Source organism: Leuciscus leuciscus, assembly GCF_965113295.1.
Source record: "Leuciscus leuciscus genome assembly, chromosome: 16".
NCBI lineage: Eukaryota > Metazoa > Chordata > Actinopteri > Cypriniformes > Leuciscidae > Leuciscus > Leuciscus leuciscus.
In genome coordinates, this window is record NC_138740.1 from 583,665 (window position 1) to 605,000 (window position 21,336).

Here is a 21,336-nt window from a genome sequence, read left to right on the forward strand (position 1 = left end):
CTGCAGAACGAGAGAGAGTTTTCTGTTAGATAAGATCACGATTTTAGGGTTAACCTCATGCATCTCTCCCAATTCTGTCATATGGCCGTAATATTGAGTGTTAGGCGATAAGAAGAATAACAGTGTTTCAGAGAAAATAGCTAGTTACTGAAGACATGATTGTGTCGAGTATAATCTCCAAAAGAAGTATTATTTACCAGGATACTTCTAAGTTAGCAAATTCATGTACCATGGTATTTTTATGAGGATGGTGGTGGTTTGCTATTGGCTGATCTCATGTGAGTGACAGGTTATTGCCCCGCCCTCGTCACAGAAGAGAAGCTGCAAGAGGACCTTATTCTGATTCAACATAATTAACACAATAATGATGTGCACGGCTTGATTGGTTGTTCAAGGATTGACACCTGTCAATCAAAACGAATGCTCTATTCAAAGCCCGTAACGATGCTCGGTCCAGTAAGTCATGAGCGACTCTGATTGGTCGATCCTGATCAGCGTTGAGTAAAGTACCGTGTACCACGTGTCTCCCGTTCCTGTTCGAGCATCTGAATAATGACAGACTCTTATAAGCGCTGACGTGAAAACACACAGCGAAGACTTTAAACAGATTCAGCTTTATTATCTCCATCGAGCTGAAGAAGTAAACTCGATGCCGCTCCATCCACTGCGCGATGCACTCAGTGCGCATGCGCGTGTTCCTTCTGATTTCTTAATATTTAATATCAATGGCTGACGCTCGTTTCTAAAGCATCTCTTAAAATTAGGAGGAGAGCTTTGACACGTTATCTGAACACCAAGGTGAACGTCAATCTCTTTGATTTTATTCGCTGGGCTTCGATCCTAATCAGTCAAAATTCACCCAAAATGGGACAGAAATGTCACATTTAACCCTTTCCGTTCCGCTGTCGACATTAAAGCGAGGTACAGTCATTCATCTCTTTACAAACAAATGATGTTTCTGTAAGTTTGCATGAACTGAAATTTGTATTTCATCAGATCAAATGTATCTTTGACTTTGTCTCTGTTATTAGTAATATAGAGGACAACAATGGAGGCTTTGTCATGTGTGCAGATAACAGCTGTGTGCATTTATAATGTAATATGTCACATTTAAAGCTATGCATGATCTGTCTTTATTAACTATTATAAAACAGAATTTATGCATTAATCCATTCACACAGATGTTTTGAGTTCTGTTGTTGTAAAGAGTTTAAAGCAAACACTTCAAGACCCCATGAAATCAACATGAGTCAATGTCTGTGAGCTATGACCATTTAACCATTTACTTTAAGCAGTCATGCATTTATATCATGCATTTATATCAATGAGAAACAAACAGACATATTATGAAATGTGCCTTCTAGGAAAATAGATTATAAAGGTCCGTTCACACCAAGAATGATAACGATAACAATACCTATTACGTTTTCATAATCGTCCACACCACTATAACGACAACGGCACAGAATAATAATATCGTTGGAGTCACATTCAGAATCATTTTTCTTCCAGCTGATAAATGATAAAATCATTGACAGCCAATCAGAATCCATCCTGCTTTAAAGAGCTTGAGCATTTAAAGGGGACACATCATGAAAAACACAGACTTTTTCTGTGTTTAAGTGCCATAATCAAGTCCCCGGTGCTTCTACCAACACAGAAAACATGAAGCTTGTGTAAAGGCTCCACCCTCTTCTGAATGGAGGCGGAGCTAAAGCTCATTTGCATTTAAAGGGACACACGCACAAACGGTGCAGGGGCATTTGACAAGCTATAATAAATGATCTGTGGGGATTTTGAGCTGAAATCTCACAGACACATTCTAGGGACACCATAGATTTATATTATATCTGGTGAAAAGGGCCATAATATGTCACCTTTAAAGCGATAGACAACAAAACTGAGAATAAACAGAACGATATAATCTGTTAACGTTAAAGATCTTGCTGTGAATGGGCCTTAAGAAACATTGACGACTCATTTCGCACTCTTTAAAATTCTGTCCAATCAAATGAGAGGGTCCGTCCCACTCCTTCGATATGCCCCCTAGTCTTTTTAGCCACACAAAATAAGACTCAAAGCCTCTGTCACACACATATGTCCCGTCTGTCAACAGAAGATGATGCGTCAGGTGTCCAGCAGCAGCGAATACTGCGTCGACGGACGGTCCTCGTGTTTAGCGGAGGACGGGAGGCTCTCGCCGAGCCACTTTGATTTGTGCCCCACCAAGTTTTACCAGTCTTCCCCGCCTCAGCGCTCTCGGCAGATGTGCTTCGCGTACCTGCCTCCGCCGCCGGTCCTCAAGTCCCCCTCGTGCCGCGAGGAGCCACGGCTGCCGCAGGGGCCCGCCGGACCTCAGGGAAACCACAGAAGCGGGGACTCTAAAAAGAAGGGAGCGTCTGGGAGGTCTGGGAAACGCGGCCGGCCGGCGGGAACCACCAAATCCGCTGGTTACAGAACCAGCACGGGCAGACCGCTGGGCACCACTAAAGCCGCTGGGTTTAAGACCAGTCCAGGCCGGCCCCTGGGCACCACCAAGGCCGCGGGCTATAAGGTGAGTCCGGGCCGGCCGCCCGGCAGCATCAAGAGCCCGTCTCGGCTGGGTAAGCTAAGCTACGGTTCCTGCAGCGGAGCGGCGTTCCCCTACAGCATCATGCACAGACCCGACGCTACGCTGAAGGAGGAAGCGGCTAAAGAGTAAAGTCAACCTTTCCTTCTTTACTTTAATGCATCCTCATCCCACACACAAATAGTAATCGGTTCTGCCTTGTGTATTACGCAAAATGTAATAAGTAATAAGCCTAAAGAGAGTATCATAGCAGTATTCAGATCGCAGGAGTCTGTAGTGTGAGTATTGAGTGTCACAGTGCGATCCACTGGTTAAGTCGTGATGTAAAGAATACTGTTTTCGGGTCCAAGCCTCGACTCGATTCAAGTGAGAATACTATCTCAAGCCCTGAGGCACTCCAGTAGCTAGATGATAACAGTGATGGGAAAAAACATGTTTCTGAATGACAGACACTAGTGATGACATGTAGATGGAGAAGAGAAGCGGTCCCAGCACTGAGCCCTGAGGCACTCCAGTAGCTAGATGATAACAGTGATGGGAAAAAACATGTTTCTGAATGACAGACACTAGTGATGACATGTAGATGGAGAAGAGAAGTGGTCCCAGCACTGAGCCCTGAGGCACTCCAGTAACTAGATGATAACAGTGATGGGAAAAAACATGTTTCTGAATGACAGACACTAGTGATGACATGTAGATGGAGAAGAGAAGCGGTCCCAACACTGAGCCCTGAGGCACTCCAGTAGCTAGATGATAACAGTGATGGGAAAAAACATGTTTCTGAATGACAGACACTAGTGATGACATGTAGATGGAGAAGAGAAGCGGTCCCAGCACTGAGCCCTGAGGCACTCCAGTAGCTAGATGATAACAGTGATGGGAAAAAACATGTTTCTGAATGACAGACACTAGTGATGACATGTAGATGGAGAAGAGGGGCGGTCCCAGCACTGAGCCCTGAGGCACTTCAGTAGCTAGATGATAACAGTAATGGGAAAAAACATGTTTCTGAATGACAGACACTAGTGATGATATGTAGATGGAGAAGAGAAGTGGTCCCAGCACTGAGCCCTGAGGCACTCCAGTAGCTAGATGATAACAGTAATGGGAAAAAACATGTTTCTGAATGACAGACACTAGTGATGACCTGTAGATGGAGAAGAGAAGCGGTCCCAGCACTGAGCCCTGAGGCACTCCAGTAGCTAGATGATAACAGTGATGGGAAAAAACATGTTTCTGAATGACAGACACTAGTGATGACATGTAGACGGAGAAGAGAAGTGGTCCCAGCACTGAGCCCTGAGGCACTCCAGTAGCTAGATGATAACAGTGATGGGAAAAAATATGTTTCTGAATGACAGATCCTAGTGATGACATGTAGATGGAGAAGAGAAGCGGTCCCAGCACTGAGCCCTGAGGCACTCCAGTAGCTAGATGATAACAGTGATGGGAAAAAACATGTTTCTGAATGACAGACACTAGTGATGACATGTAGATGGAGAAGAGAAGCGGTCCCAACACTGAGCCCTGAGGCACTCCAGTAGCTAGATGATAACAGTGATGGGAAAAAACATGTTTCTGAATGACAGACACTAGTGATGACATGTAGATGGAGAAGAGAAGCGGTCCCAGCACTGAGCCCTGAGGCACTCCAGTAGCTAGATGATAACAGTGATGGGAAAAAACATGTTTCTGAATGACAGACACTAGTGATGACATGTAGATGGAGAAGAGAAGTGGTCCCAGCACTGAGCCCTGAGGCACTCCAGTAGCTAGATGATAACAGTGATGGGAAAAAATATGTTTCTGAATGACAGATCCTAGTGATGACATGTAGATGGAGAAGAGAAGCGGTCCCAGCACTGAGCCCTGAGGCACTCCAGTAGCTAGATGATAACAGTGATGGGAAAAAACATGTTTCTGAATGACAGACACTAGTGATGACATGTAGATGGAGAAGAGAAGCGGTCCCAGCACTGAGCCCTGAGGCACTCCAGTAGCTAGATGATAACAGTGATGGGAAAAAACATGTTTCTGAATGACAGATCCTAGTGATGACATGTAGATGGAGAAGAGAAGCGGTCCCAGCACTGAGCCCTGAGGCACTCCAGTAGCTAGATGATAACAGTAATGGGAAAAAACATGTTTCTGAATGACAGATCCTAATGATGACATGTAGATGGAGAAGAGAAGCGGTCCCAGCACTGAGCCTTGAGGCACTCCAGTAGCTAGATGATAACAGTAATGGGAAAAAACATGTTTCTGAATGACAGACACTAGTGATGACATGTAGATGGAGAAGAGAAGCGGTCCCAACACTGAGCCCTGAGGCACTCCAGTAGCTAGATGATAACAGTGATGGGAAAAAACATGTTTCTGAATGACAGACACTAGTGATGACATGTAGATGGAGAAGAGAAGCGGTTCCAGCACTGAGCCCTGAGGCACTCCAGTAGCTTGATGATAACAGTGATGGGAAAAAACATGTTTCTGAATGACAGACACTAGTGATGACATGTAGATGGAGAAGAGAAGCGATCCCAGCACTAAGCCCTGAGGCACTCCAGTAGCTAGATGATAACAGTGATGGGAAAAAACATGTTTCTGACTGACAGACACTAGTGATGACATATAGATGGATAAGAGAAGTGGTCCCAGCACTGAGCCCTGAGGCACTCCAGTAGCTAGATGATAACAGTGATGGGAAAAAGCATGTTTCTGAATGACAGACACTAGTGATGACATGTAGATGGAGAAGAGAAGCGGTCCCAGCACTGAGCCCTGAGGCACTCCAGTAGCTAGATGATAACAGTGATGGGAAAAAGCATGTTTCTGAATGACAGATCCTAGTGATGACATGTAGATGGAGAAGAGAAGCGGTCCCAGCACTGAGCCCTGAGGCACTCCAGTAGCTAGATGATAACAGTGATGGGAAAAAACATGTTTCTGAATGACAGACACTAGTGATGACATGTAGATGGAGAAGAGAAGCGGTCCCAGCACTGAGCCCTGAGGCACTCCAGTAGCTAGATGATAACAGTGATGGGAAAAAACATGTTTCTGAATGACAGACACTAGTGATGATATGTAGATGGAGAAGAGAAGTGGTCCCAGCACTGAGCCCTGAGGCACTCCAGTAGCTAGATGATAACAGTAATGGGAAAAAACATGTTTCTGAATGACAGACACTAGTGATGACCTGTAGATGGAGAAGAGAAGCGGTCCCAGCACTGAGCCCTGAGGCACTCCAGTAGCTAGATGATAACAGTGATGGGAAAAAATATGTTTCTGAATGACAGACACTAGTGATGACATGTAGACGGAGAAGAGAAGCGGTCCCAGCACTGAGCCCTGAGGCACTCCAGTAGCTAGATGATAACAGTGATGGGAAAAAACATGTTTCTGAATGACAGACACTAGTGATGACATGTAGACGGAGAAGAGAAGCGGTCCCAGCACTGAGCCCTGAGGCACTCCAGTAGCTAGATGATAACAGTGATGGGAAAAAATATGTTTCTGAATGACAGATCCTAGTGATGACATGTAGATGGAGAAGAGAAGCGGTCCCAGCACTGAGCCCTGAGGCACTCCAGTAGCTAGATGATAACAGTGATGGGAAAAAACATGTTTCTGAATGACAGACACTAGTGATGACATGTAGATGGAGAAGAGAAGCGGTCCCAACACTGAGCCCTGAGGCACTCCAGTAGCTAGATGATAACAGTGATGGGAAAAAACATGTTTCTGAATGACAGACACTAGTGATGACATGTAGATGGAGAAGAGAAGCGGTCCCAGCACTTAGCCCTGAGGCACTCCAGTAGCTAGATGATAACAGTGATGGGAAAAAACATGTTTCTGAATGACAGACACTAGTGATGACATGTAGATGGAGAAGAGAAGTGGTCCCAGCACTGAGCCCTGAGGCACTCCAGTAGCTAGATGATAACAGTGATGGGAAAAAACATGTTTCTGAATGACAGACACTAGTGATGACATGTAGATGGAGAAGAGAAGCGGTCCCAGCACTGAGCCCTGAGGCACTCCAGTAGCTAGATGATAACAGTGATGGGAAAAAACATGTTTCTGAATGACAGATCCTAGTGATGACATGTAGATGGAGAAGAGAAGCGGTCCCAGCACTGAGCCCTGAGGCACTCCAGTAGCTAGATGATAACAGTAATGGGAAAAAACATGTTTCTGAATGACAGATCCTAATGATGACATGTAGATGGAGAAGAGAAGCGGTCCCAGCACTGAGCCTTGAGGCACTCCAGTAGCTAGATGATAACAGTAATGGGAAAAAACATGTTTCTGAATGACAGACACTAGTGATGACATGTAGATGGAGAAGAGAAGCGGTCCCAACACTGAGCCCTGAGGCACTCCAGTAGCTAGATGATAACAGTGATGGGAAAAAACATGTTTCTGAATGACAGACACTAGTGATGACATGTAGATGGAGAAGAGAAGCGGTCCCAGCACTGAGCCCTGAGGCACTCCAGTAGCTTGATGATAACAGTGATGGGAAAAAACATGTTTCTGAATGACAGACACTAGTGATGACATGTAGATGGAGAAGAGAAGCGATCCCAGCACTAAGCCCTGAGGCACTCCAGTAGCTAGATGATAACAGTGATGGGAAAAAGCATGTTTCTGAATGACAGATCCTAGTGATGACATGTAGATGGAGAAGAGAAGCGGTCCCAGCACTGAGCCCTGAGGCACTCCAGTAGCTAAATGATAACAGTGATGGGAAAAAACATGTTTCTGAATGACAGACACTAGTGATGACATGTAGATGGAGAAGAGAAGTGGTCCCAGCACTGAGCCCCGAGGCACTCCAGTAGCTAGATGATAACAGTGATGGGAAAAAACATGTTTCTGAATGACAGACACTAGTGATGACATGTAGATGGAGAAGAGAAGCGGTCCCAACACTGAGCCCTGAGGCACTCCAGTAGCTAGATGATAACAGTGATGGGAAAAAACATGTTTCTGAATGACAGACACTAGTGATGACATGTAGATGGAGAAGAGAAGTGGTCCCAGCACTGAGCCCTGAGGCACTCCAGTAGCTAGATGATAACAGTGATGGGAAAAAACATGTTTCTGAATGACAGACACTAGTGATGACATGTAGACGGAGAAGAGAAGTGGTCCCAGCACTGAGCCCTGAGGCACTCCAGTAGCTAGATGATAACAGTGATGGGAAAAAACATGTTTCTGAATGACAGACACTAGTGATGACATGTAGATGGAGAAGAGAAGCGGTCCCAGCACTGAGCCCTGAGGCACTCCAGTAACTAGATGATAACAGTGATGGGAAAAAACATGTTTCTGAATGACAGATCCTAGTGATGACATGTAGATGGAGAAGAGAAGCGGTCCCAACACTGAGCCCTGAGGCACTCCAGTAGCTAGATGATAACAGTGATGGGAAAAAACATGTTTCTGAATGACAGACACTAGTGATGACATGTAGATGGAGAAGAGAAGTGGTCCCAGCACTGAGCCCTGAGGCACTCCAGTAGCTAGATGATAACAGTGATGGGAAAAAACATGTTTCTGAATGACAGACACTAGTGATGACATGTAGATGGAAAAGAGAAGTGGTCCCAGCACTGAGCCCTGAGGCACTCCAGTAGCTAGATGATAACAGTGATGGGAAAAAAACATGTTTCTGAATGACAGATCCTAGTGATGACATGTAGATGGAGAAGAGAAGCGGTCCCAGCACTGAGCCCTGAGGCACTCCAGTAGCTAGATGATAACAGTGATGGGAAAAAACATGTTTCTGAATGACAAACACTAGTGATGACATGTAGATGGAGAAGAGAAGCGGTCCCAGCACTGAGCCTTGAGGCACTTCAGTAGCTAGATGATAACAGTAATGGGAAAAAACATGTTTCTGAATGACAGATCCTAATGATGACCTGTAGATGGAGAAGAGAAGCGGTCCCAGCACTGAGCCTTGAGGCACTCCAGTGGCTAGATGATAACAGTGATGGGAAAAAACATGTTTCTGAATGACAGATCCTAGTGATGACATGTAGATGGAGAAGAGAAGCGGTCCCAGCACTGAGCCTTGAGGCACTCCAGTAGCCAGATGATAACAGTAATGGGAAAAAACATGTTTCTGAATGACAGATCCTAATGATGACCTGTAGATGGAGAAGAGAATTGGTCCCAGCACTGAGCCTTGAGGCACTCCAGTAGCTAGATGATAACAGTGATGGGAAAAAACATGTTTCTGAATGACAGATCCTAATGATGACATGTAGATGGAGAAGAGAAGCGGTCCCAACACTGAGCCCTGAGGCACTCCAGTAGCTAGATGATAACAGTGATGGGAAAAAACATGTTTCTGAATGACAGACACTAGTGATGACATGTAGATGGAGAAGAGAAGTGGTCCCAGCACTGAGCCCTGAGGCACTCCAGTAGCTAGATGATAACAGTGATGGGAAAAAACATGTTTCTGAATGACAGACACTAGTGATGACATGTAGATGGAAAAGAGAAGTGGTCCCAGCACTGAGCCCTGAGGCACTCCAGTAGCTAGATGATAACAGTGATGGGAAAAAACATGTTTCTGAATGACAAACACTAGTGATGACATGTAGATGGAGAAGAGAAGCGGTCCCAGCACTGAGCCCTGAGGCACTCCAGTAGCTAGATGATAACAGTGATGGGAAAAAACATGTTTCTGAATGACAGATCCTAGTGATGACATGTAGATGGAGAAGAGAAGAGGTCCCAGCACTGAGCCTTGAGGCACTCCAGTAGCTAGATGATAACAGTAATGGGAAAAAACATGTTTCTGAATGACAGATCCTAATGATGACCTGTAGATGGAGAAGAGAAGCGGTCCCAGCACTGAGCCCTGAGGCACTCCAGTAGCTAGATGATAACAGTAATGGGAAAAAGCATGTTTCTGAATGACAGATCCTAATGATGACATGTAGATGGAGAAGAGAAGCGGTCCCAGCACTGAGCCCTGAGGCACTCCGGAAAATTGGAAATCTCACGTTAAGGTGCAGTCACATTAACCAAGCACCTTTCTATAAGTATTGCGTCTTTTCTATAGCGTGCCGAATTCACGCAACCAACTTGAACATGATGCGTAGGGAACTTTATCATCCTCGCATGAAACTCCCGATCGCACAGATTTCTGTTGGAATGACTGGATTGAGCAACGATAAGCAGTGATTAAGAGAAGCGTGAACTTTCTGCCAAACATCTGTGACATTGAAGAAAGTTTAAAACAACATGAGGGTGTGAAAATTATGACATTTTTTTTATTTTTTTTATTAACCCTTTAATGTTAATTAAAGTTTTGCTAATGTATTTCTGTCAGTGTTTTTCCAAGTGCAGTCCATCTGTATTTTGTTAAGGCCCTGATGTACTTCAAGCGAAATCGAAGAACAAACTGGTGTGACGTCATTTCGGACAAAATCAGGCCAAAACAAACTTCATTTGGTGTTCATTGACAGTTTGAAACTCTGAACACCCATTGGCCAGCGGTGATGATGTAATATGTGGATGTGTCTCTGAGGCTCCGCCTTCTATGTGGTGTAAAACTTCTCAGGTTAATTTCTTCTATTCAGTCAGTTGAGGTCAGACGCGCGTAAAAACATGAACACTTTATAGCAGAAAAGAGACGCTGACACTGTTTTCATGTTTAATACTGTAAAGCTGATGCTTTAAAGCAATCTACTGCATAAAGTGCTGTACTAATAAATGTGACAAATATTTCCACATCACTATGATCAGATGCTTTCTGGACTGATGTTTTCTCATTTTCGTGTGTTTATTTTGTTATTGAAAGGAAAGCGCAGCAGCAGCACATTTACTGGGACTTTAGTGTGTTTTTGTAAGATTCATTATGAAAACCTTTGTATGCTAAGCCTCTGATTGTGTTTTTTTCTGTTTTGTCTTCTGGTCTAGAACACCAAAAATGTTGTTACAAGCTCCCCAGTTCCTCCTCAGCAGCTTCCCCGTCCGGAACCAGAAAACCCCTCCGCCAGTGGCGCTCCTGCCGTCGGAGGACGCTCCCCCGGTCCCCGAACAGCTCATCTCTGGCGCGCTGTGGTCACGCTGAATGTCATTGCATGTCATGTTGGGTTGTTAGTAAGCTTCTTTCATAAGCTTGAGTTACATAGTTAGACGATAATGAAGAGTGCAATATTTTCATCATTCCAGCACTCCACCAAAGACCTTCAACAGCATGACTCTAGATGAAACACGTGAAACATGCACTCTTTAATCTCACATGTCAATCATTACATGTCTTGTAATAGTTACTTTTGTATTGTGTTTATGATTCCGGCTCTGATGGTTCATATATTGGTGTGTGGGAATGCTGCAGTGATGTAAACATGTTCTTATTGGTTCAGTATCACATGACTCAGATGAGTAGTGACTATAGTAGCAGTGAAGAGAAGAGGTTTTGTGTTTAATATTTGTTACATTCACACAATCGGTGACGTGGGCTTTTCTTAATTTTTCTTTCATTTTCCATACTTTGTGATACAGTTAGAATACGAATGTTTGTGGATGTTTTATTAAAATGTAACTACAATCGAGGAAATCTTGATTTTTATTTCGATACAAGTAGAATAATGGAATTTTATTTTATTGAAGTGGCCTAAAAAATTTACAAAAAAAGTGAAAATGTAAAGAAAATATAAGCAAATGATAAAATAGGCTAATAATAACGTCTAAGATAAATATAGTGTAGCCTACAGACTGACATCAACTATAGATAATGTTTGCTTTGAGCTCAATATTTTGGGTAGTAGTAGACTGACATAAAAGAAAAATGGACAGGGATTAAACCTCTAACATGTGTCTAAATAATACTGTGAATTTTCATTTCAGTGTCTACTAAAGTCCCGCAGCCGCTACCGAAGCGGTCACGTGCTTTATGTTACTTTCCCCCGCGCTTCTGAGGATGAACCAATCACAGTCCTGTATGTTTACCGGATAATAAGTTTAATTTATAGATACATTTCAACAACTGGTGCGGGTTTTCTTTTACATGTCAGGAAGGAATTTAGAGAATTAAACAATTCTACGTTTACACAATAACACAAAATCTTCCTGAGTGTGGCTTTAGTAATAAACTGCTTGATTATTTTCTAAAAATATATCAATCGACAGCATTTGCTTGTAACTGACGTATTGTTTCACTATCACGAATATTTCCTGTAATACAGCCACGATAATAATTTGTAAAAAATTATTAAAAAGCGAGTAGAAGTGTCGTGAACCGGAAGTCGAATCTTTCCCTTCGAGGTCACAGAAACACAACATCAACATCAGCGTCAGTCGCGCGCTGGACTCGAGATGGGGTTCGCGCTGTCGCTGATCCTCTTCGGGCTCGTGCGGCTCTCTTGCGCAGGTATGAACACACTAGTAATAGCGCTTATAACGCGGTCAGGTGAGCCCGTGTGAGGTGAGGTAATGCGGTGACTGAGGTGTGTTCTCCCGCAGATGTGGCGGAGGACCCCGAGCCGCCTCAGAGGCGCTTTAACACGGCAGAGATGGCGGACGCCGTGATGGGAACGGCTCATTCTCCCGCTGGGATACAGCAGCTGATCCCCAGGGAACTGCAGGAGTCAGTGCTGGGAGAGCCGTGTGCGGAGGAGGACCAGCCGGAGGAGGCCCGAGACACCGGAGAAACGCACAACCAGAACCAGAGCCAGAACTTCACCGAGACCGCCAAGACCTATAAGGTGACCTGCGACCTGAGGAACACCAGCGGGATCCAGCTCTTCGAGGTGCAGGTGCTCAACGCGTCTCAGGTGCGTCACACACGCGTCACAGGTGCTCAACGCGTCTCAGGTGCGTCACACACGCGTCACAGGTGCTCAACGCGTCTCAGGTGCGTCACACACAGGTGCTTATGGAAGGCCAAAAGGGCCAAAACGTACACAATTCATCGGCGCTTTTTACGGCGTTTCGCTTTTCGGCGCCGTAAAAAACGGCGTCCTGGCCGTTTAAACGGCGCTTTTTATGGCGTTTTTTTAACAAAACGACGTAGGAAAGTGGCGAAATATGACCCATTAGGCGTTCCATATGAAACTGTCGCGTTAACGCTTATTTACGTGTTAACACGCAATTTACGCGTTAACACGTCATTACGCGTTAACGCGTATTTACGTGTTAACGCGTATTTACGTGTTAACGCGTAAATTGCGTGTTAACGCGTACCTAAATTTGGGACATTAGCACCACCTACTGGTTTGGTGCTGCTCTTGCTCAAACACAGAGAACCTAAATTAAGCTTGTAAATAGCAGTTTTTAAGGTGAAAATACATGTTCAACAATGACTTTTCAGAATATAGGTTACAACTAGGCCTACATATAATTACAGCATATTTTAAATTGGCCTCTGAAAGTCATGACCATTTTCACAATCACAATAGAAGTTAGGGTTAGGATAATATTACACATTTCCTTCAAATAGTATTTTCATGTAGCCTACACTCCTACTGTAGCATATTTCTAAAGCATCTTTTTATAATTTAACTACTATGCATTATTTGTTAGAGAGCCCCTTCTGATAACACATTAAGCCTTGTGAATCTGACTGATATATATCGTATATATATTAGGGGTCGACCGATTATCGGCGTGGCCGATTATCGGCGCCGATATTAAGCATTTTTATTGTTATCGGTATCGGCCATTTTAAAAACCGATTTGCCGATACATTTTTTTTTTTTTAAATGCGCGATCTGGCACTGATCCAGCCACCTCAGTCAGAGCGCACTGCTCTGTGTCCTAGACTAAGCCCCGCCCATCGACCATCTGATTTGTTGGGAGTCACAAGTCCGGCCAATCAATACGGCTGGCGCGGCTGGAAAATGTTCCGCTCTCACACCGAAAGCACTTGCTAACAGGAGCTGCTTCAGTGATCAATGATCATCATCACACATCAGTTATCTATCTCTCGAAGGTAAGAAAGCAGTAAACGTTCCTGAAGTTGCATTAAATCATTACACTGAAGTTGCAAAACACCTAATCGATTTATGATGACAAGCGCCGTTCAGTTATTATACTGTGAATTCCCGGTCAGTGTCCGTCATTGCAGTGATATGCTTTAACGGAGCTTCACATCAGTGCTAGTGAAACTAAAACGTACTTCTCTCACCATTCGGCCAACTTAACGTTATATTGTGAATAGATTATCAACACGAATGAATTCACTCACATCTGCTGCGGTTTTTGTGTTGTTCACATCGCTTCACTGAACATCAGTGTCCGTTCCGTTTGGGCTTTTAGTCAAAAAATTGCGCATATTTGGAGAAATATTGCATTGTTCTCACGTCACATGATTGCAAAATAATTTGTCACAGATTCAGAATGATCATTATGCAATTTTGAAGAGCTGAAAGGGCATCAAGCGCGAGCTCTGACGCCCGCGACACGAGCTCCCTATCCCTGATTAGTTATCTATCTCCGCGGCCGCGCTCTCTCATTTGACGAATAACGTTAGTTGTCAATAATCTCACATTGATTGCACGTTTCTGGATGACGCTGTCCTGTATACTTCCTAGTTTGTATCGTCGTGATAAACAGTCAAACAAACATTTCACACATCAAAAATAAAGAAAAAAAAAACACTATTACAATATGGTTTGTATGTGATCTTAATGCAATTCTTCTTGGTATATTCATATGAATAATGTTCACATTATGCATGCAATAGCAGGTGATTAGCTGCAAATAAAATGCTAAATATAACATGCATACACACACATACATATATAGTACAGTATTATATATATATATATATATATATATATATATATATATACATACTGTATGTGTGTGTATGCATGTTATATTTAGCATTTTATTTGCAGCTAATCACCTGCTTTTCACACACGCGTACAGAATAGTCACCTCTATTATTTGGATGCTCCCACTACTTTTTATGTTTGTTGTTATTATTAATGATGTTGTTATTATGAATAGTTCTTAGAATTAAAGATATGTTAAAATAATTTAAAGAGTCTTTGTCAGAGGCCTTTTTATTCTTAATTTTGACATTAATTTAAATTTTTACACTAGACAAATATCGGTTCAAAATATCGGTTATCGGGCTACTTGATCTGTAATAATCGGTATCGGCATCGGCCCTGAAAAATGCATATCGGTCGATCCCTAATATATATATCAACACACACTTTGCACATTATACATTATAATGTGTAAAAAAAAGCTACTTTCAATCACCTCGCGCCCAACGACCTACCCACTGTAGATATTTAGTGGCAGGTGTCTTTTTGTCATAAACACAGGAATTTTGTGCAAATATACTGTCTGTTATTGGAAATGTTAAAAAAAAAATTGTTCCACTTGCTTGGGCGAGAAAAAAATCTCTTGGTGTGACTAGGGCTCTTACTGGCGCCCCCCGGCTGTTTGCGCCCTAAGCAACTGCCTAGTTTGCCTATGCCTAGAAACGGCCCTGGCTACATGTGTGTGAGTATCTCTCCGTTCTGGAAATTATTTTGAGTATTAAAGAAACTTTCTTCATCATCCTGTTCTAGTCTGTCTTCCACTCAGCGCGTTGTGACAATAGCCAGAACTTAGAGTTGTTTATTTTTTTACAACATTGTGTTATTATTTATTTTATTAACGAAATGTCAATCTTCGTGTTTATAACAGATCGAAGATACAATAAAATACAAAAATCTTCAAGATACAGCCTACAATCGTATAACGGATTGTCACCTTATAAACAGTCATTTGTGTGGTGGAATAAGCAATGCTATATGTTAGCATCTTATGAACATTTATTTTGTGATTTTATTAGTTAATTAACTAATTATGCTAACTCAGTTTAATGTAAGAGCTGGGAACTAATTAGGCTACTAATTAAATCATGTCAGCTATTTAATGGGCTATTGATTAGAGTTGTCATAGACTAAATATTTTTCCTAGGGTCATTTATTTAAGCACGGACTAATCGCATGTTTATATTCAATCCTGAGTGCAAAGCGCATGCATATTGCTGCAAAGCACCGGCAAAAGTGGGCTAATGATAATAAATGTGTCTGAAAAAATTACATAGCATTTTAATTGTTTATTAATAGTGTATTAATGTACTATATAATTTGGAAAAACGATGTATGGATTCCCGTCTCTCTATACGGTTCTCATCACGGGCGCGCACCGAACGGAAGATGCCAGGTGACGTAGGCTCATCCATGAGGTAAGCGCTTTTTCGCAATCTCATGAATAAATACAATAAAACGAAGGTGTGCGTCACCAAATTAATAGTCATGAGAATGATTACAAACAGTAACGACAGGCCGTGTCACCGTGACACAACACCTTTATTTTATTTGAATTATTCATGATAGAGTGACTCAAGCACTACGCTGAACATACCTCAGGAGCCATCATGAGCAACGACACTGATGGAAGGGTAACTTCCAGGAAACTGAATAGATAGATCACGAGTGTATTAGCACTCCAAATCTATCCAACATTTTGGCGAGAATATAGATTAATCTCTTGTTCTGTGTAGTATTAATAAAATATATATTATTACTTTTGGTCCTATATTCATGATTTCACAATGTAATATCCATTGTAAAAAAAGAAAAGCAGAAGTTCTGTTTCATTTCATTTATTAAAAATTCAAGCCAATCACTTTAGATTATTATTATTACGCGTGTTTGTGTTTGTGTGTAGTGTGTGTTGTAATATAACTTTGTAATATAGCATATATATATATATATATATACACATACAGGTGCTTCTCAATAAATTAGAATGTCGTGGAAAAGTTCATTTATTTCAGGAATTCAACTTTACAGGTGAAACTAATATACACTTTTTACATGCAAAGTGAGATATTTCAAGCCTTTATTTGTTATAATTTTGATGATTATGGCTTACAGCTTTTGAAACCCCCAAATTCAAAATCTCAGAAAATTTTAATATTACATGAAATCAACAAAAAAAGGATTTTAAATACAGAAATGTTGGTTCTCTGAAAAGTATAATGCATATGTACTCAATACTTGGTTTGGGCCACTTTTGCTTATGGACAGTTTCACCTGTTAAGTTGAATTCCTGAAAAAATTAACTTTTCCAAGACATTCTAATTTATGACCACCTTTATAGCCTATATATATATATATATATATATATATATATATATATATTATTTGTTATATTTTATTGAGCTTGTTATCTTCGAAAAATACTGCAAAACAATGCATCTCAAATCTCAGATTCTTCTAAATTCTCAGATTCAAGGCTTAATGGTGTTAACAGAAGGGGTTCTCTAACAAATAATGCATAGTGGTTCAATTATAAAAAGATACTTTAGAAATATGCTACAGTATAAGTGTACATGTAAATACTGTTTGGAGAAATGTGTAAATATATTACACAATTTCTATTGTGATTGTGAAAATGGTCATGACTTTTAGGGCTTGAACAGTTATAGTTAACTGTCTAAATATGCCCATTTAAAATATGCTGTAATTATTCTGAAAAGTCATTGTTGAACATGTATTTTCACCTTAAAAACTGCTATTTACAAGCTTAATTTAGGTTCTCTGTGTTTGAGCAAGAGCAGCACCAAACCAGTAGGTGGTGCTAATGTCCCAAATTTAGGTACGCGTTAACACGTCATTTACGCGTTAACGCGACAGTTTCACACGTTTTGGCCCTTTTGGCCTTCCATATGTGCTCAACGCGTCTCAGGTGCGTCACACACATATGGCAGGCGAACGGGGACAAAAGTCTTTAAACGAAACGCGTGATTTTCGGCCGCGACAACACGCACAGCAGCCAATGAAATTGCTGTATTTGAGACTATATTTGCATATGTGATGCGATGGTACGTTGGTATAGACGTCATGTTTATTCATGAAGGATGTGTAATGGTATACTGGTATGCACATATGCAAACATCAGACGTTATATCTGTTCATGAGGGATAATGTATTGGTGTGTTGTGAGTGATGTCAGTCTTATGTCATGATTTGTCTGGCCCTTTTAAGTTGTTCGTTTAACGTTCTTTCTCAGGTAGAAAAGTCAACAGCTTAAAGGGATACTCCACCGTTTTTTCATATTAAACTATGTTATTCCCTTAAAGGACAAGTTCGGTATTTTACACTTAAAGCCCTGTTTACAGATCGTATCTGATGAAATAGAACGGTTAAGATTAAAATTTGGACACATGCTCCTGTCCCGAGAATTTTAGGTTTATTTCGCTTTTGTGGACCTATTTTGCCAAACGCGTCACACCCGTGATTCTTCCGTTGAGAACTTGAATAATAGACACTCCAGCCCAGTTGGTGCCGATAATGCACCTTTGCCAAGCGAAATAAACCTAAAATTCTCGGGACAGCAGCATGTGTCCAAATTTTAATCTTAACCATTCTATTTCATCAGATACGATCTGTAAACAGGGCTTTAAGTGTAAAATACCGAACTTGTCCTTTAACTAAGATGAGTTGATGCATACCTCTCTCGTCTCAGTGCGTGCACTAAATCGCTCTGTCTTGCGGCGTAACTTTGTTAGCACTTAGCTTAGCCCAGTTCATTCAATATGGGCCAAGCAGAGAAGCTACCAAACACCTCCACGTTTTCCCTATTTAAATACAGTTACTCGCGTAGTGTAACTCGACCTAGGACGGTGACACAAAACAAAACGTTGCGCTTTTCTAAGCGTGTAAAATGGATAACTATATTGTATGGCGGAATACCATAGCAAGTGCTTGTAAGCACTTCGACTTGGCGCAGTAATATCTTCACTCGTGAAAAATCCTCTCACCGGCCCCCGCTCCCTCTAGTGAAGATATTACTGCGCCAAGTCGAAGTGCTTACAAGCACTTGCTATGGTATTCCGCCATACAATATAGTTATCCATTTTACACGCTTAGAAAAGCGCAACGTTTTGTTTTGTGTCACCGTTCTAGGTCGAGTTACACTAAGCGAGTAACTGTATTTAAATAGGGAAAACGTGGAGATGTTTGGTAGCTTCTCTGCTTGGCCCATATTGAATGAACTGGGCTAAGCTAAGTGCTAACAAAGTTACGCCGCAAGACAGAGCGATTTAGTGCACGCACTGAGACGAGAGAGGTATGTATCAACTCATCTTAGTTAAGGGAATAACATAGTTTAATATGAAAAATCGGTGGAGTATCCCTTTAAACCATGGCTCTTTTATTTTAGCAAACTGCCAAAGAGCCTGTTCAGACTGTGTGCAGCTGAACCTAGAAGAGCTGAAGAGTGCATGAGCTGATGAGCATGAGTGGAGGAAGAAACTGCAATTAAAAAACAAAACAAGAGAAAATTATTTTAATGTAAGCAATAAAAAACACATCAGCTGTGGAATAAAAGAAATGCATGATTAACTAGATTAAAGCATACCCCTGTCTTAATGTAAACCCTGTCTGGGAAACTCTATATATATATATATATAATGCTGAATTGTCAGCATCATTACTCCAGTCTTCAGTGTCACATGATCCTTCACAAATCATTCTAATGTTCATTTTCTTTGTAAACGGCATCATTTTGTGGAGCCTTGCAAACCTGTATTAATACTAGTGTGTAGGGCTGTAACGATTCCTCGATTAAAGTCGAGTACTCGATTTAAAAAAATCCTCGATTGCAATTTACCCGTGTCGAGTAACCGGCAAAATACCGGAAGTGGCGCATTCCACAGACGAGAGTCCATGAACCGCATTACACAGTTTTCTAAGGCTACGCGATATATTTAACTGTTTACAATCATGATATTGTGAAATCACAAAGGCTAAGATTAAGTTAAATAAATATATGCGCTGTTTTTTTTCTGCCACAGAGAAGCATGACGGTTGAATTATTTACATGCGTGCAGATTGTGTTAAAAGTAGGCCTACCTCAGCTCCGTTCACAGTAAACGCTGCTCCACACGTATACTCAGTCTCTGCATGTGCTGTTTGTTTAAGTTTCCAATAATGTGCATTTGGGAACGCAAAACCCCGGACGCGTGTTTCATAGTAACTTACTGTCATCATTTATATGCGTGGAGCGTCTCGGGTTTCTCAAACTTCATCTTTGCATACTGTGAGTTTGTGTGGCTTATAACGTTCATCTGCACGCAGTCTGCGCCGTTTCACAAGATTTGTAACGCAGCTCATTTATAAATCTTCGCCAACACGGGAGAATACATAAGTATGTTTCTGAATATATTCAGAAATATATTCGCAATCGCATATATTCTCATGTGCGAATTGTTGTTCATCGCGATTTCAAAATAAAAGTTTAACCCTTGCACTGCTTGCATGTTTTGACGTGCACATGTTCTTTTCAAGAAATTACGGCAGCTGTTGCATTTCTATCGTACAGAAGTGACCAAATATGAAAGATTAAGTTGACATTTGAATTAAATGTTATGTTTATTAGTTATCATATATTTTATATGGTGTATTTTAACAGCGTTGTTCAATAAAACCCATATGATTACTTTGATACTTTATTTTAACCAATAATTATTGCTTGTTATTGTTATTTGGGTAACACTACAATAAGGCTCATTAGTCAACATTAATGTATTAATCAACATGAACTAACAATGAACAATAGCTACATCTGTAACTAACATTTGTTCATACAAATAAAGCTGTTCATTGTTTGTTCATGTTAGTTCATTACATTAATGTTAACAAATACAACCATTAATTTTAATTATGTATTAGCAAATGTTGAAATTAACATGAACTAAGATTAATAAATGCTGTAGAAATAAATATTGTTCATTCTGAGTAACTAATGAACCATATTGTAAAGTGTTACCTATTTGTCTTTAAGTAATTTTAAAGGCTGTTGTTCACTTGGATCTATTTTTATTACCACAATTTTTTATCCGATTACTCGATTAATCGATGGAATAATCCGTAGAATACTCGATTACTAAAATAATCGATAGCTACAGCCCTACTAGTGTGTAATATCTCTACAGTATTCCCTCATGAGTCATGACAGTACAGTAGGGCGTTCTGGGTCAGTCCTCTGCAGTGTATCCTCTCAGCCAGTAGAGGTGTGGTGAACACAGTCATGCGTGGGGAAAACCCGTCATATACCCGTGAAACCAGTATAATGTAGAAGAGTACTGTGATGTACATGTGTGGTGACTCCGCCCAGCACTGGTGTAAGCCAGGGGTAAATACATGAAGAATAAATGTAGGGTGGAGCTTGTGTCTGTGCAATGGATGTTGATTGGATGTTATGTGGGCGTGGCTCTCTCATGTGTAGAGGGGCGGAGTGTAAACCTGAGTGATGACGCTTCACTGGAAGACACACGCACACACACACACACACACACACACACACACACACACACACGATCAGCTCAGTAACGTGTGTTCCTCCTACAGGACCTGATGGAGCTCCTGAATGCTAACGGCTCAGAGTGTTCGCTGGTGCTCTTCTACACGCCGTGGTGCCAGTTCTCCGCCAGCCTCGCGCCGCACTTCAACGCCTTGCCTCGAGTGTTTCCCAGCATGCATTTCCTCGCGCTCGACGCCTCCCAGCACAGCAGGTCTGAGTGACGCTCTCTCACACCAGTCATGTGACCCCTGAGTGTGTCTGGTCATGTGACCCCTGAGTGTGTCCGGTCATGTGACCCCTGAGTGTGTCCGGTCATGTGACCCCTGAGTGTGTCCGGTCATGTGACCCCTGAGTGTGTCCGGTCATGTGACCCCTGAGTGTGTCCGGTCATGTGACCCCTGAGTGTGTCTCTC

At 41.8% G+C, this 21,336-nt stretch overlaps 2 protein-coding genes across 3 annotated transcripts in view; both read left to right on the top strand.

Annotated features, from left to right (window-relative positions):
* The first annotated feature begins 73 nt into the window (after window positions 1-73).
* cUnh5orf24 (chromosome Un C5orf24 homolog) lies at window positions 74-11,153 on the top strand. Of its 2 annotated transcripts, none has more exons than XM_082141456.1 (3): window positions 74-921; window positions 2,120-2,697; window positions 10,520-11,153. In XM_082141456.1, the coding sequence occupies exons 2-3, from the start codon at window positions 2,120-2,122 to the stop codon at window positions 10,671-10,673; spliced, it is 732 nt and encodes a 243-aa protein (XP_081997582.1). In that variant the 5' UTR covers window positions 74-921; the 3' UTR covers window positions 10,674-11,153. The 2 variants fall into 2 exon arrangements, with proteins under 2 accessions (XP_081997582.1, XP_081997581.1); XM_082141455.1 differs by having other exon boundaries at window positions 532-921; window positions 2,117-2,697.
* Window positions 11,154-11,818: 665 nt separating this feature from the next.
* The window catches only part of txndc15 (thioredoxin domain containing 15), a 10,158-nt gene continuing 640 nt past the window's right edge, over window positions 11,819-21,336 (top strand). The window contains exons 1-3 of the mRNA XM_082141439.1: window positions 11,819-11,975; window positions 12,068-12,378; window positions 20,971-21,134. Of these exons, the coding sequence (XP_081997565.1) occupies window positions 11,921-11,975; window positions 12,068-12,378; window positions 20,971-21,134 (530 nt within the window). The 5' untranslated portion in view covers window positions 11,819-11,920. The remainder of the gene's footprint in view (window positions 11,976-12,067; window positions 12,379-20,970; window positions 21,135-21,336) is intronic.